The sequence below is a fragment of the Neodiprion lecontei genome, chromosome 2 (assembly GCF_021901455.1).
Source record: "Neodiprion lecontei isolate iyNeoLeco1 chromosome 2, iyNeoLeco1.1, whole genome shotgun sequence".
In the NCBI taxonomy this organism is placed as follows: domain Eukaryota; kingdom Metazoa; phylum Arthropoda; class Insecta; order Hymenoptera; family Diprionidae; genus Neodiprion; species Neodiprion lecontei.
The window spans coordinates 9,909,702-9,926,982 of NC_060261.1; the positions used below are offsets into that span (position 1 = coordinate 9,909,702).

The 17,281-nt window shown below is 38.8% G+C and overlaps 1 protein-coding gene across 2 annotated transcripts in view; it reads left to right on the top strand.

The window, feature by feature from the left end:
• LOC107218325 (UNC93-like protein) overlaps window positions 1-17,281 on the top strand; it is a 61,283-nt gene that overhangs the window by 27,892 nt on the left and 16,110 nt on the right. For both annotated transcript variants that reach the window (XM_015656159.2, XM_046733238.1), the window contains exons 3-4: window positions 238-457; window positions 13,718-13,880. In XM_015656159.2, the coding sequence (XP_015511645.2) occupies window positions 238-457; window positions 13,718-13,880 (383 nt within the window). The remainder of the gene's footprint in view (window positions 1-237; window positions 458-13,717; window positions 13,881-17,281) is intronic.

Consider the following 17,281-nt stretch of genomic DNA (forward strand, 5'->3'; position numbering starts at 1 on the left):
CAATCATAAACCGCTATGAGTGACATTTTTTTTTCCAAAAGTAAAAGTCATTTCTTTATAAAATATCGGTCAAGGCACACATTCAATAGATCCGAAAGAAAAATTGTGTTCAAAAAAAAAAAAAAAAAAAAAAAAAAACCAACACCAACAGGTTTTTCTTTAAATTCTCCCCTTTAGCGATCATCGATTGCTTTTTAAAAATTTCAACTCCAACCCCTGTCGTTATTCTGCTTCCAGTATTGAGCAACGGAGAGTTCGGCAGCGGTGATGGAAATCATACCGTTAACGAGGACAAGATCCGGCTTTGCGGTGCTAATTTCTGCGTCGTCGGTGCCGGAGCAAACGAAGTAGTCGAGAGGCCTCCAGACTCGGAAATCTACGAGATATCGTCAATTTATCTAGCTTGCGTTGTGCTCGCGGTGATAATAGTTGCTCTATTCGTCGACCCGCTTTCGAGGTGAGTTTATCACAGATCGTTAAAATTGTTTAGAAGACTTCGAAGGAGTTTTATTTACAAAATTTTGATACACTTTGCTTTTTTAAAAATAGTTTACTCAATTTCACACGATCGTACAGTTGCGAAGTAATGACTTTACGGACTTCGCTTTATCTTCTTTGTTTCGGGATGGTGGAAAATTTCCGCGTCCATATATATTCCATAAAACCCGGCATATTCGCGCTGATCATTCTTTGAATTACACATAACGACCTTGGATTATTTTTCTCCGTATGGGTGCAGCCTTCGCGTTTAAACACTATTTGGTAATGTCAGTTTGGCTAATCTTTTATGCATAAGACACAGATTAGTCCTTGCTTCATAATAATAATAAAGCGACGCGAGTTATACTCCGAAAAAACGAAAAGAAGGAAAGAATGAGAAAAAAAAAACGATGTTGTGCGGAATTCGCTTTTCAGAACTGTCTGTATTAAGTCGTGAATTATAACAAATCGCGGCTGCACGCTTTGTATATACAACAATTAAACAGCCCGAATGATTGACGCATAGAAAACCGAGATAATTGTAATAATAACAATAAGACCTGTTTTTTTTTTTATTTTTTTTTTTTTTTTTTTTATTTCGCGCATATTACCCGCGCTATTCATACGAAACAAATGTCCGTTCGTGTTTCGACAAACGGGCGATGACGAGACGAACGTTATTTTAATCCGGTATCGTGAGTACAAGATTTAAAAAACAAAAAACGGACGGAAAAAAGCAAAGAAGGAGAATCAAGTCAACAACTATTGATCCTTTTTTACCTATCATTTATAATTACACAATACATGGATGGGTTTTTTTTTTTTTCAATCGTCTTTTATCGTGCACCCCTTTTTTTTCGTAACCATGGACCTATAAATGCTTCGAAAATTGCACACTCACATATCACTGACACAAATTTATTTTCGCGCGAACAAATGGGTGTAACAATTTACGCGTCCTTGCGAGTGCCGCACATATTTTCAAAGAAAATTATTCAGAATTACTCCGCGTCCAGCCTTGAACTGCTCTCTATATCGTGTATTATACGTACATTTCACGGTCACTTGCTCGAACGAGATGTCGAATTGATCGTTGCCTTGAATTAACGATATCGAAACCCCGTGTGTGCAAATATGTACTCTTTATACGTTTTCAACGAGGCAGTAGATGAAGAAACAGAGTCAATTTTCGTCACTTATTTACACGAATACAACGCGCAGCATACGTATAATAAACACACATGCTGCAGTATTATTTGCTAGGTCATTCTCAGATACGGACGCGGTTTTATCTCAATTTTTATAAAACACATTGAACGTCGTTTGACGCGGTTGAGAAAGTTTGTTGCCCAATGATCGATACTTTTTACGTATTCTAGTAAGAGATAGTCGAAGATTCAATATTCATGAAACTATTATACTCACAAGCTACGAAGATCTTTTTAAAAATAAAAAAATCAAGAAAATAGAAAATACTGGTTTATAAAGTAATGGTCAGTCATTGATGTTCCGTTTCAAATCACTTCAAAATTATCAAATATCTGATAGATTCGTTCGATTTCATGTTTGAAACGCAGGCTCATTTAATTCTTCAGATTATTTTCTCCAAGTTCACTGAAACAGGTTCTTTTTTTTTTTTTTTTTTTGCAGTCGTCAATTAAAGATTATCATTTTTCGATCGCGATAAATATTGGTACCTACAACGTTGTAAGATTGAATATTTGACAATACCAAAGTAATGAGAATGAAGTGTTTTGGATGAATTTGTACGGATATTAGAAAATATAGTTTTCTGAGTAAAATTAAGCTAGTTCGATGAATTCAATATTTTCTATTCTTGTATTCCTAAATAATGTAAATAAATGAATACACAAATAATAAATCATTGGATAAATACTGAATATACACGACTATGGCGTGATAAGGTCTCGGTAGGTTATGTAGTACTCCTACCCTTACCGACCGAGCAAACTCACAGTTTTTCTTACTTTTTCACGAAGTTCACTAATAATCAAAGTTTTTTTTTTTTCTCTTACGTTTGCTTTCTTTAGTCAATTAAATACATTTCGTCAGATTTCGTTTCGAAACACCTGTTGAGGTTGAAATCTGTTCTCTTCGCTCGTTGCATCGATGAACTTCTTAAATCATCCGATACACGAAACAGTTTCCTTGCTTGCGTCAATTATGTAACACGTACGTTGCAAGCGTATTACAATGTGTATTTATATTCTGCAATTAGCCTGTAATTAAAATTTGGTCATGTAAACGTCTGTCGTCTAATAGCATTAAAGACAAAACACGAGATTTAAACGTAATTTTTTATTTTTTTTTTCCCTTGTTATTCAAGACTGCACGAGCAGACTGCAAATATGTACAATATATTACACTACACGTGCGTACATGCGGCATATTTACGCTTTTTATGCATCGCGGAAACGGTATCCCCGGGTTGAGTAACACATTCGTAAACTTTATTACGCATGTGCAACATGCGTGAATATGGAAATAAATTTATGTTATATAATATGATGTACATATGCATATGTATGGTTTTGTTTGTCAGCAAGTACGTTAAGAAAAATTTTACGCGCATCCTATATTGTTTCACGAAAACGCTCCACTGCATTATTTAATATACGGAGTGAATTGCTAACGACTGCATGGTCCGTCGTATGCTGAAAAGTCGAGAGCAGTTGTGTCTCAGGGTGACCAACCGTCGTGAACGTAACCTCAAAAACTTTGACATTTGTCGCTGGCAGTTGTACTCGAAGCCTATAGTTGTAAAAAAGTTTTACAATTGGCCACCCTGGGAAACAACTGCTTTTAGATATTTAGCAGACGACAGACGCATGACGCATGAATGAATATATGCGTGTATAAAAGACGAGTTGATGGCGATTTCAATTTTTTCTGCATACATTTTTTCGCACTGGTTTATTACGCGATATTTACAATTCATCATCTCGGAGTATAATACGTTACGATAATAACAAGAATTTTCGTTAACATAACCTAGACGTACAATTTAACCGTTGAATTCACTCCGACTCTTTTCCGTTATATCTGTCATACAGGAAGGATTGAATCCAAATTTGAACTAAGTTTGTTCTGATTTGAAATTCCCCTATGATTCATTGTTATCCAATACTGCGAAATATGTCGTATATGCCCATATACTACACATGCAAACAAAACGCCGCAGGTTTGATCTCGGATTGCCTAGAAATATTACGTGTGTGTGTGTGTGTGTGTGTCGTTCATTAAGCAAAACCTAGAGAACCTCCCTCATTATCATATGAGATATGTGATTACAAAATGGCGGACATCCGATGGGCAACGCATGAACGCGCTCAGTTGTTATTTCGTCTGCACATGGTTTCGTTGCAGATAGTAATATTCACGAACAACGTATGCGTTTATATAACTGCAGTGGTTGGTATTCGTCGAAAGGTTTTTTTTTTTTTTTTTCTACTATTTTCGTGTATTATCTGTGTTTGTAGTTAATTATTAAAATTATTTTTCTCTCTTTCGCGAGTTCATCGCGATTACGTGAGCGAAACTCCAGTTGAGATAATTTGTTTTTCGATTATCGCGGTACTCAATCTGTTACGTACCCATACTTACATCCCATTACTCGTAACAGATTCTCTATTTTACACGTACAACGAGGCATGTATCGCATGTGTACCATATATGCTCGTGTAAGCACAATGAAGAAAACGAGGCGAAGAGAACAACCTTCGTTCGCTTTGTTATCGGGAGGGACGTGATTGTATTCGAAAGCAGTGGCAACACCGCATATGCACCCATTATATCTATCAGTGCCAATAGGTATGTGACTCGGGAGTCGCAATGTTAACCTGTGAGCTTTGCACATCCTCTAAAAATAAGTAGATTTAGAAAATCGAACCTCCTTGTTTTCTTCTTATAAATGTATAAAAAATGAAAAAAAAATTCACTTCCTTTTCATTCATCGATAATTGAGAAAGCCAACAGTTTTAAAATTTATGTATACCCGCGATGAGACGATTCGAACGCGTCGGCATCGCATGCATGATTCACGTAATGCATGGCAAGTCCGAAATTGGTGAGCACACTGCCGTGTTCCGTGACGTATACCGCTGTTGCTAACAAGTCTAGATGCTTACTACAATGGCCGTGGACGTACGCTTCCAGTTGTTTGCATCGCGTAGCTGATCGCTGCTGACGCTAATAATTAGCTTGCCTCAGAAACTCTGGTTATACTTATATTAACCGTTGTCATTGATTGCGAGCTGAATGTAATTTTTTTTTATTTATTTTTTATTTTTTATTTTTTTGTTTTTCTTTTTTTTCCCACTTAATTTTTTCATATTCATTATCATTGTCAGATATATATTAGTATTTATGACCAAGGAACGCTTGAGGGATATTTTTTTTATATATATATATTTGTGCATAATATTGGGGTAATTCTAGACAAAGGACGATCAGATACGAAGAATCCGCGCGAAATCTTAGTATTTGTCTGTAGTTATGCGAGGAAAAAAAAAAAAAAAAATTTCACTTTCAACGTTGCCGTGCGTATGATATCGAAAACAACGCACCGCGGAAACGAAACAAGGAAATAATAACAATCTCGTTTGGCGTTTAAAAATTAGTCGCTTTACAAACTTATGGAGTAAATAATATATAAATATATGTTAACACAGTCTCCGTTTGGCGTTATCTTTGTTTTCATGGTTTAAAGTTCGCGCCAATGTAACGTGCTTCCTGTAAACCGTACGGCAAATGTTAATTTCCCTGCAGCCCAGTTGTTGCCTTGCATGATTTTTCTCTCACTGTTTGCTCTTTTATTTGCCGCTGACCCAGTATGGATTGTTTTGACTAATCTCGAATTATGTACACCTCTGACAGCTTGTTCGTTTCAATTGTTTATTTAGAATAAGGGATGGCAATTATCAATCCGATTCAATCCTTTCTATCCGAATTTAATTCTTTTCAAAGAATACGAAACATCCGTTTGGATAAAGAAATCTGAATAGATCGTATTGAAATTCTCAATCCGTTTCTATTCTTTTCCGATTGTTGGGGAGCAGCTGTATTGAAATTTAGGTTAGTCATTCCAGTAGCGCTCCGTGATTCTTTTCTTCGTCCCTGCCTTAGTTTTGTGTCTCTCGTTGATAAAAAAAAAAAAATGGGGGGGGGGGGGAGTTTTTCACTTTTTTGTGAAATTTTCAAAATCCCCTCGAGAAATAAACTAATCGCTTGCACAATTTGATGGCACATCACATTCGAGCTGCCGAAAACTTTTCCTCCTATTAACAATGCGATGAGTACAACAGGCGTCAAATGCAGCCGAATCACCTTTCAAAATCTCACTAGACTAAAAAGTGTGGGTTGATGAACCTGCGTTATTACGCAATATAATATATTACGAGGCGGGCGATCCGATTGTAACAGTCAAATCGTAAAGCTGGCCGCATTCTTCCACGAATAAGTTGACAACAAACCGCAAAGTATCTTCCGCATATCATTGACATGTATAACGTATGCAGTATCGGTGTGTGTATATATATATATATATATGTATATATGTATATGCATACCTCGATATAGGTATAATACACAGGTAGTGAATGAGCTGAATGAGTTAACGGCAAGATATAAGAACAAGGACGGATAGACTTACTTAGTAGGTGTATACATGCGTCTACAATTACATATATGTATATGTGTATGTATATAATATATATATATATACATATCGTACACACCTGTCGCGCGAAATGCTACACGTGACAAGTTGAAACCTGACTCACTGAATTTATCCACGTACGAATGTAAATATAATCTCTCTCGCCTACTCACAAGAGTTTAAAATACATCTCTCAGCTGCGATATATATATATATATATATATATATTATATATATATATATATATATATATATATATATAAACACACACATGATATACCTATAATGCAGTTGAAGCTGTTTATTAACGCGTCAACATTTTCGCTATAGTTCATTAGACGAAGATGAATCCTTTCACGTTTATTACGAAATTTTATCGTGCAAAAAGCCGACTAAATAGGAAGGTTTTAGTTTTGTAGGTCAGTTTTTTTTTTTTTTTTTTTTTTTTCGCTGCATACTTATAAAAATGTTCACAGAAAGTGAAAGATTTGAGAAAGAAATTTATCTCACGATCGACAAGATTTTTCGATTATAAATTTAAGAACGCGTTGAAAAATTCTGAGAACAATCTGGTTTACGGTTTGAACTCCGGTATTGCAACATCCAAAATTAAACGTACACCGAGTGATAATATACACTCGTACTTGACGTTCTCTTCGTATTTTCAAACACAGATAACATTTCAACATTGTTACCTGTTACCATCATCTCTGAATGAAAAAAGACAAAATTCTATGCAACCGAATTACATTTTCTGAGGACTATGAGAACAACCGGCACTATACTCGATTCTACATAACAAGAGAAGTAAAAAAAAAAAAAAAAAAAAAAAAAAAGGAAAGAAAGATAAAGATAAAATGGTATCAGAATGACTAGCGCGTTTCGAATTTTTCATTCCTCTCGTAAGATTTTCCAGGCGTCCTTCTCCGGTTGTACCATAGTAAGTCAGAGATATAGGTATATTTTTACGCATTGATATGTATACCTATACATATGTATCATTGCCGAGTGATCTCGTAACTCGATTTCTCGGCATACCTGCCATTGTTCACCGAGTATACGAACGATCCGACTAACGCCATTACGCTATTACCAGTGTGCAAAGTCTGTTCAAACTACTCGGCACGTTTTTAGCGACAAGAGAGCAGACCGACACTTCTTTAGCAGTGAAGCAGTTACGTACGGCAAATCGTTGGCGATCGGTACACGATGTCGATACAAGCGACCTTCGATGGGAATAGACACTCGTGTATATCCCATACCAACGTGTACGAACCACCACCCACTTTGCCACACGATTATGAAGAATCTCGAGCATTTATCCTAGCTCTGTTTGATAATTAATAAACTTTTATGATTTTCCGCAACGATCGACGTTCATTTCCGCCTCGCCAGACGGCGTGCAAAAGCTCATTTGGTTTACAACACCTCGGTTCCACCAAAGAAAAGGGTAAAAAAGATAAAGTAAAAATAATGAAATGAAGAAAATCGGCTCAAAATGGCCGAGTCGTCGGTGTCTTCTGAATAAATTTAACAACCGCTGCTGCTGCTGCTGCTGCAGGGGGCCAAGGATGTATTAAACACACGCTACTTGTGCGTCTCGAGGCTGGCACAGGATGGCACCAAACTGTTTATTACTGATAGTTTGTGCGAAGTTGTATACACATATGCATGTTACACACACATGTATAAACGGCCCGGTGCGATTGCTGGAATATAAATTAAAAACGAGTAATAGCGAGAGATGGAGAAAATTGACAATTCTTTTTGCGATCCACGCTTGCTCGCGTCGATACGTACCAGGTGTACGTAAATCTTCTGTGCTTGTGGAATATCATCGACATTCTGTGCGTGGACAGGAAATATTTGCTTAAACGTGAGAGAGGAAGAGAGGAGAAAAAGAAAAGGAATTGATATAAAAATAAATAGATGAAAAATTACATCCTCGCGTGCGGGATCGCCGTAAATGGACGATATCAGCACGGGTGTAAAACACGTCAGACACGTGAGAAAAATACGGGGAATTTTGTATTCAGATTGTAGAGAAATCTCGATGGAAATTGAAATCTCACACTTCGAGTTGTACGTGGGTCCAGAGATTCGTGGTAAGCCATGAGGTGTTGCGAGTAAGTGTATGTACAGTGTGAGCGAAAGAGAGAAAAAATGGAAAAATAAGGAAAATGATTATTCATTCTCTAAAACTGAAACCTGCAGCAACCCAAACGTTTTTGTCAATTGAAAAAAGAATAACGATACTTTTGAAGATGGTTAAAATACTGCGGCAATAATTCACAATGAAGATAAAATAGAAATTATTATACTCATATACGTAAAAACGGATCGTTATTGCAAGTACGTACTAACGACTTGGCCAATTTATTTCACCTTATAAACCATCCGCCGTTTCAGCAAGACTGTTTATTACCCTTACTGCAGACTTGTTTTTCCGTTTTAAGTGCTGAAAAGTACGGCTTTGTGAAATCCACACACTGCAAGTAGACACTTTACGATTCAGTAAGGAATACAAAGAACAGAATTATTAAACATATACCGGGGCAATCTCTTGAAACTTGAAAATCAACCGCGCATGCGCGAGTTTTATCGGATGTTCGTGCAGGCTGGCCAACTCGAGTTTCAGTTGTCAAACTGTTTCTACCGACGATGCAGTTGATACGAATTTTCGAGGTTAGAATCTCAAATAATTGAAATAGCGACTCGGAAAGGTTTGGGAAGCATTTGTTATTGGGTCGGAAAATTGATTCTTCAATGAACGGTCGGAATTTAATGCTTATGCTCTTTGAAAATTCAAACGTACACATCTTGCGTACGTTGGCAGGCCTGCATCGCAGAAAAAAATATCGCTGCGGGAAGATTTCGCCGACCAATGAGATTGAATTATTTATCGCATGCGCGGTTGATTTTCAACTTTCAAGAGATTGTCCCGGTATAATAATCGTGACGTGATTTTCGTCCTAAATTATAACTAATTACTGTAATTAATGCAGCGAGATGATGCGTTATATTCCACAGCAGTTGTCGGTTACAGGTAGAAGTATGAAAACAAAAAAAAAAAAAAACAAAAAACACATTCAAAACCGTGAAGATCAAAGAAAGAAAAAAACTGTATTTCTTTTCTCAATGAAAGTAGGTTGAAGAAAACATTTCTTGCATCGGATTATCTGTCATCTCTAAACTTGTAACGTCGCATGTATACGCGTACGAGTTTATAATTTTACAGATGATATTATTGCAATATTATTGCGATGCGTTTTACGCTTACGGAAAGTGAGACAAATAAAAGCTGTAAAAATGAAACTGCAACGGACACGAATGTGTGTGTGCGTATATATTTGTTATACTTGTAACAACGTATTAGATACATGTTTAATATTGACGACGTGAACGCGCCGACACTAGAAAAAAAACTGCTGTACAGATATATAGATGCATGAAACACACGTTTTTCCACGCGTGCATTGGCGCGGGTATATTTATACAGTATTTCAATGACATGTACCGTTACGGTGCAAATAACTAACATATTATATCGGAGAAAGGGGCATCCGGGAATTGCGACTGTGCCGCAGCAAGCGAGCGTTTAATCCACGTATCTTGTTCCTCCTCCTTTGTCGACGGCCCGTAATAAAATTCACTCAACTTTACAGAGACTGATTTTAAAAGTCCCAACTTTGGCGTGACGATTATAATCGCCGTAACTCTACGGACCCCGATGATGGTAAAACAATTATCTTCCATGCTAACTGTTTTATCATCGGGGTTCGATTTTTAGGAGTTTTTGTTTTCACAGAAAATGAAAATACTTGATGCACTTTGAATTTGAGAGCTTTATTATTTGTAGTTTCGAGAAGATTTTAGAATTCTTTCGTTGATATTAATAACAAAATGGCGGCGTGGCGCGTGCAAGTAGCGAATGACTCCAAACTCGACAGCTTTTACGATGGCACATCTCCTGACATCACTGTCCAGCTTGTAACAGATAAGAAACAATTTTTTAGTTGAAAACGCCTTTTCGGGTCCAACCTCGTAGCCCAAATATTGCAAAAAAATTTTGGGACCGAAATTCCAAAGTCTAGCCACGATCTCGAATCGATAAGCAAGTTTTAACAATTACGTCAAAATTTCAAGTCGATCGGATGAAAATTGAAATAAAACCAATCGCTAGAAGGTTAGACACTATGAATTTATTTTTTGCTAATTTTAGAACTGAGGATCAAACAGATACAACCAAAATAGGTCAATAATTGGGACACGCACCTTATTTGAATATTAAACATCACGCCAGTTAGATTGTCCATAATCAGCCTCTCCAAAGTTAAGTGAATTTTATTAGATGCCATCGATGTATCCAATTTTATCCGATCCAATCCAATCCTATTCTTTTCTGTCTGCTCCTCCAGCACGCTCGAAGCGATCGTGCACCTTGCAGACTGCAAGCATTTCAGGTTCTCCATTTCTCTGCGACCTTGGCATGCATGCTGCATCGTGTCATAGGTACAGCACTTCGCTTTTAGTACCGCTGATGCAGCGATCTAGCAACTTTGATCGATCGTTGGATGCCGGCTTTATAGGGGATCGAAAGCTCTATAAAACAAGGAATTCTCATTCAGGAGAAAAGTTGTGTGTACAGAGAAAAAGGGAAAATCGTAATTTCGATTTACAAACTTCCTGGTCGTCTTATACAGATCAATTTTTACAGTTTTTTTTTTTATTTTGAGAATCGGATTTATAGTTCTGAAAAACAATTCTCGTAGTTTGATAACTTGCGATATCGACATCGCGAAAAAAGCTTCGTAATTCTAAGCATATTTTAAATTAAAAGTCGAACAAGTTTTTTATAAATTGAGCGCGATTGCAATTTCGACTTATACGTATAAATTTTTACGGCTTCGGTACGATTGATGTTCGACAAATTTTTTTGATGTTGTGAAATGTTTATGCTATCAACTGTTTCGACTTTCAAGCTATTCGAAAATCAATTCACTTCTGACTGACAATCATAATAATTTATATTCATTTCAATCACATAAATCGATACTGTATTGCATCGTTCATGAATCGATGATACTCGATTAATCTGGAATAAAATAATCGATTTAATCGAAAATCGATTGTTTTTTGTCATTCTTATGGCACATAATAAGAATATCGTTCCCTTAATTGTTCCGCATTCACTGATCGATTCGAAGCCTGAAATGAATCTTGACAAAAACGATTGTTTTTCAGCCAAGAGCATGACGCGCTTATACAACCGCTTTCGAATTCTCGTTTTATATCACAGTATTTAACCTATACAAGCTGCACTATGAAGAAAAAAAGTTCCTCTCACACTGAGAGAAATTTTTAGTTCCTGTTACCGCTCAGTCCTTAACTATTTTTCATTTTTTACCACAATCGAAAAATATAGTTCTAGGTAGAAAATGAAAATAAGTTTTCTAGCCGTTACCGGAAATTCTAGTATCCGTTGCTATTCTTTCTCATTACGATCACTGTTGCTATATTTTCTTGCAACTGTTGTGAAAATTTAATGCTCGTGCAACGATAAATTGACGTTAAGGCCTTATTCAACTAAAAAAGTAGAGTAAACCTCGCAAACTGATTTCGCGTTGCAATTACCAAAAAAGGATCGACAATAGCGCAAAATGGTTAGGCGTACCTCGTTTCTCGTAATTCGAACAATATTTAAACGTTTTTCTTTAACGATACCTGTTTTACTTAATTTTTCTAGTTACTGTGTAACAAGCGAAATTTTTCTCAGTGCACACCTCGACGGACAAGACCATGAGTCGACGGCTAATACATCGAGGTTTACTTGTTGCACAGAGATATTATACGTGCAATATATATATATATATATTTATATGTATAGGTATGCCGAGGCATAAACCCGCGTGGTGGAGGTCCAGGTTCGACTCCAGAAACTGAAACGTGTTTTCTGGAATGTTGTCCGGTCTCTTGTCCGCAGCGTCGATCCGATCGGCCTGAACGATCCTTATACCCTGCCTTGTACCAGGGAACCCTCCTCGCCCCCCGTAACTCAAGATTCGCGTTTCGCCGATTTACTTGTTCCTTTTTGGGCTAATTTCGGACCTACACCTTGCCGCCCTGCTCGTAGCTGTCAAGACCCTTAAGCGAGATCGGGCCCGGTTCTTATACCGTTTCTATATTTAGCTCAACCCGTTTCCAGGGATCTTCGACCGAGATGCGATCTGCACGTGAGGTTCTTAGAAGGTGTCTGCCAAATATTTCCCACCCTATCGCTAGGCCTCGTTTTTCTGTTGATGTTCCAGATTCAATTTCGTTTGTAAGGTGAACTTTTTGATTGAACGTTACGTTTTTCTTTTTTTTTTTTTTTTCTTGAGAGGGCGGGGATGAATTGGCACGTTTATATAGTATTCACCTCTCTCGTTACATAACATTGAAGTTTTTAGGCAACTGAAACTACCTGTCACAACGGTTACAGTGCTTATAGTCAAGGACTAGAAACTAAATATGCCGTTATTTTATAATTTGATACTCAAAAGTGAATTTTACCACTCCTGCAGCTAGTTAAATTTACAAACTATCGGAAGTAGTATTCCGCTGGTATACAATATCTTGTCATTAGTTTATTCGGAAAAGTTTCGCCCATGGACAAGACTTACCGTGATGGATAAAGTAGAAAGTACTGTTTGAGAGAATTTGGTACTATTAAAGTAATTCGCATTGGAACCCATTTATTTATTCAAATTATTGGTCCTTATTTTCTATGCGTTTAATCTAGAGATGGTGAATTTTATTTGGAAACTTTTATAAAATAAAATAATTACAAATTTTTTACCTTTCGGTCTTGCAATGGAACAGTTCAAAATTTTCACCTCAGACAAAAGAGTGATTGTTAATAAAAACTTTGAACATGCAGTGGATTATTATTAAAGTAATTTTTGTTTCTCACAACGCAACGAAAGCGAGTTCTCTATGATAGATCTATTGCACGCCGAATCGACATCGAACGGATCTGAGTGTCTAAATATAGTTGAACGGATAAAAAAAAAAGAATAAATCTTCGATTCTTTTGAGAGATCGTGTGCGTACGATAGTCTTTACGTACACACGCTGTATGGTAACTAATGCAAATTCGCGGGTTCTCGCGTATACCGGATTCAAATAGCGAGTCGACTTTTCCCCGGCTGCCGATATAAGTGGCCGCATGTCTACGGACAAGCATGTGCGTGTGTTTTTCTTAGAAAAGGAGAAGAGATGCGAGTTTGCATAAATTCGTAATTACACCGCACCATGTGTGTACGTGTGCGTGCGCGTTTAACGATCGGTTGCCCATATCCTGCCTATCAGCGAGGTCGTCGCAAGGCTGTACCAACACCGATCGATGGATCGTTGGTTGCATACGAGCGGTGTAATTTTATCCAGCCGAGTTTAGCCGCTGCGTTTTGTACCGTTGTAAAGGATTCTCGAGATACCCTATATTTCCCTTCTTTGGTACACCTCGTACACCGCGCACTTTATAGAAAACTTTTTGCTAAATTTATCCGTAACTTGTTTCAGGTACGGTGAAAAACAGCGAAGAGCCGACAGCCAGGAGCTCAGTGGAATCCAACTTCTCTCTGCCACCGCCTATCAGCTCAAAAAACCCTACCAACAACTTCTCATTCCCATCACGGTGTTCATCGGCATTGAACAGGCCTTCATCGGCGCTGAGTATACCCAGGTAAGAATTATCGCACTTTGCAGTGACGATGTCATGACAACAGGTTGACAGAAAGAAGGTAAATGTCGACGAGGAGTCCAACGTTAGATCGAAACACACTGTGCGGCTGATTTTTACCAAATTTTTGACAAGCATCCGATTGGGTCCGAAGCTTTCCGGAAGCTGTGAAGCGAGGCGATGATCGGAACAGCTTCAGGTGTGATCTTGAAAGTCTGAGTTGAGCGTTTGCCCGTCTTGAAGTGGTGTGGATTTACACTGCATGGACGTGTAAATTGCAGGGAACGGGAGTTGAAAGAATTTCGCCATTTACGTTGGTTTTATAAATTGCAAAGATCGTCTAATAATAGTGTATAAGCATGCCTGCAGATGGAACGAGGCTGACTTTGGCTGCACTTTCTAATGCCGTTCGTATATAACTGCGGTGCAATACGGTAAGGCGGATGAATGCATACTTGTACAAGTCCTTGCGCAGAATCACCGTATTCGATGTAAACTGTGGTTAGAAGTAGTTGGGCGGATGCCCGTGAATAAGACGAAGAACTTCTTGGCTTGAGGGAATTAAATCCCTGTCCGCGTATCTTTGGTAGCCACAGGGTGCACGGCGAGCTGTCTTTCTTTTCACCTCTTCGCGAACACCGCGGAATGTTCGACAGTTTCTGCAGAAATGTCCGCGTGCTGGCTTTGTTTCAACTCTTCTAGTCGCGAAGTCGTGGCCATTTGCTATTCGACTGTTAATCGATTGGTAGGAAGACTCGAGCGACAGTGAGCGACATTTCCTGGGAGCTTGGAAAGTTTCACCTTGAAAAATTCCAACTTTTATTATCATAATTTCGATGACACTGAGCCGGATAGAATCATCGGATTTTCATAGAGAATAGGAGAATTCTTAATGTACATTCGCGAATTTTCGCGAAAAGTTTTCTCTTTTGAAGAACAATTCCCATTTCTATTTAACCGTTCCGCGTTATTGTTTAAGCAAATTGAGCGGCGTTATACGTGATGATTTTACGGAAGAAAATAGCGTTCAGATAACTTTGTACGTGACTAATAAGCGCTACGTGTCTTCAGCCCTCAATTGACGTCCCTACTGCAAATACTAGAGGCTACGTCAAACGACACTTGTACGGTATCGTTGCGAGCGTGTAGTAAGTTGTCTTTGTTGGAAATATATCTAGGTGAAATAACAAACAGTAACCCGATGATTCCCGATGGGTATTTTACCGCGAACACAAATTAAACGTCTACCTTGTGTACGTGTATGCCGGAGCGACGACGAAGTATAGTGTTAAGTACGCATGTTTCTTTATGTTACTCCCGTCAATTAATAATCGAGTTCAACATGCCATGCGTATTAGTAGGTAATAACGTTTGGCGAAAATATTTCATTTGGAGATTGTTGTGCAGGTGTATATTTACGTTAGCATACGTGTAAAATACTTATTTTCCTCAAACATCACGTAGAATACAATTGTATGCGACATTTTCTTTCGCCGAACGCGCATCACGAACAGCATGTAATTTTCATTGCAAACATATCGATCTACATGTACACGTGATGAAATAAACTCGATGGAATAATATCAAGATGGCCATCGTTGGCACGCTTGCGATTTTATTTCGTCGATAATATGGTTCTCGCTCCTCACAGATTACAGATTGTTATTTCAGGGGAAATGAAACGACGGCAAGAATCATTCGCGCCTAATTTTACCACCTGCAAAAGTACAGAATCAAAAAATTTTGCTCGCGAAGTTCCCGTGCGCCTGTAAGACCGCAACTTGTCCGACGCATTGAAAAATAGAGGAGTTTCGATACTAAAAACTGTCACCTTGAAGCCTCCGCCTGTCTTACCCTACTTATAAAGTACCGGCGTGGATTAGCCAGCAGTGGCGCCGCAAATATACTGTACATCAGAGTTTCTTGTTTATAACCTACTTCCAGCGCAAAATCCGAAGAAGTTGAACGAATAGAAGATTGGCTCTCGACCCTCCACGTCCGTCTGTCTTCTCATTTTCTCCTTTTGCGTGACTTGGTGGCGCCAGCACTCGCAGGCGAGGCCTCGCGATCCTCGTCGGCGGTAACCTCTCCTCGACTCTGCAGGTGGAAGGAGTTACTCGACGGGAGTCTCAGCAGCGTGCGGCTGTAGCCTTATCGAGTTTTCTTCTTTCTCTTATTCTCTTGGTTTTCTTTTTATTTCACTTCTTCTTGTTTATCCTCTCATTATTCTTCAACTTCTCGCACGGCGTCCGCGACTCGCGGAACGAACGGAAACCCGCCATCTAACACCGTGTCGACTCGAGTCTGCCGCGCCGGTGCTATTTCGAGCGGTTAAGGAATTACTTGGAAATTGTAAATAAGGTAGGAGAATATATGTACGGTAAAAACCTTCGCATTACTTCACCGCAAATCAAGATGGCCGTACAGGTACACCTTGGATATCGCCTGTCGATATAACTGCGCTGAACTTTATTGCCGGGAACTTGCAGGAACCCACCATGTTTCTTTTTATTCAAAATACCGGAAATCAATCAGAGAAGCTCTTTGTTGTAAGGGAACAACGTTGCTGAGAAGAAAGAATAAATATTTGCTTAGGATCGTCTATGCAAACGGCAACAAGTCAATGATATCGATGATGGCTGTAGCCTTCCGATACTCATTTAAGTTCATCAATCATTCGGAAACGATGATCTCACGCATCATCATTGCACGAATAGCAATTCATCAGCAAGATAGGTTCGGTTGGACGTTACATGGTTCCAAGTTAAACGATGATCCTGAAAAAGAGTTGCCTCTTCCATCCTGGATACTCAGCGACCTTGAGGATAGAAAAATTTGACCAAAGACCGATGACATTCAGTCATTTCCCTACGACCACGCCGATCGTGAAAATTGCGAAACAGCCAAGTCCGCATTCTCCCAATTTTGTGAAAGTAAACACCATTAACGATCAATATCCAGAGTGCAGGGTCTGGATAGCCTAATCGATGGGTGAAAGATTCTTAGAAGAACGGGAAAGCCCTGAATGGAAAAAACCAGAGATCCGGTGCCGGAGGATATTCCTTGCGATCGGTACGGAGTAAAGAAGGTTATTTTTAGACCTAGTAACGGTAAACATATTGAAAGTACGTCGATGTCCGGCGCCAGTGGAACGCTGTCTGACTTCTGGCGCAAGGGCGCTCTAGGTGCCGAAGACCGATGGCCTGAACGTTGAGGTGGGTACTCGGCCTTTTTCATCAGCTGCGCCTTGGCGGGGTTCGAACGACCCGAGGTATAAATAGACCCCGGAATATCTCGTTCTACGGCGTCGTATCTCCCAGGTTTCAGTGCCTATGGTCAACACTGCGCCGCGTGCACACGTATCGGTGGAACGAAGTTACTGGACATGCAACGTAGGTACCGCA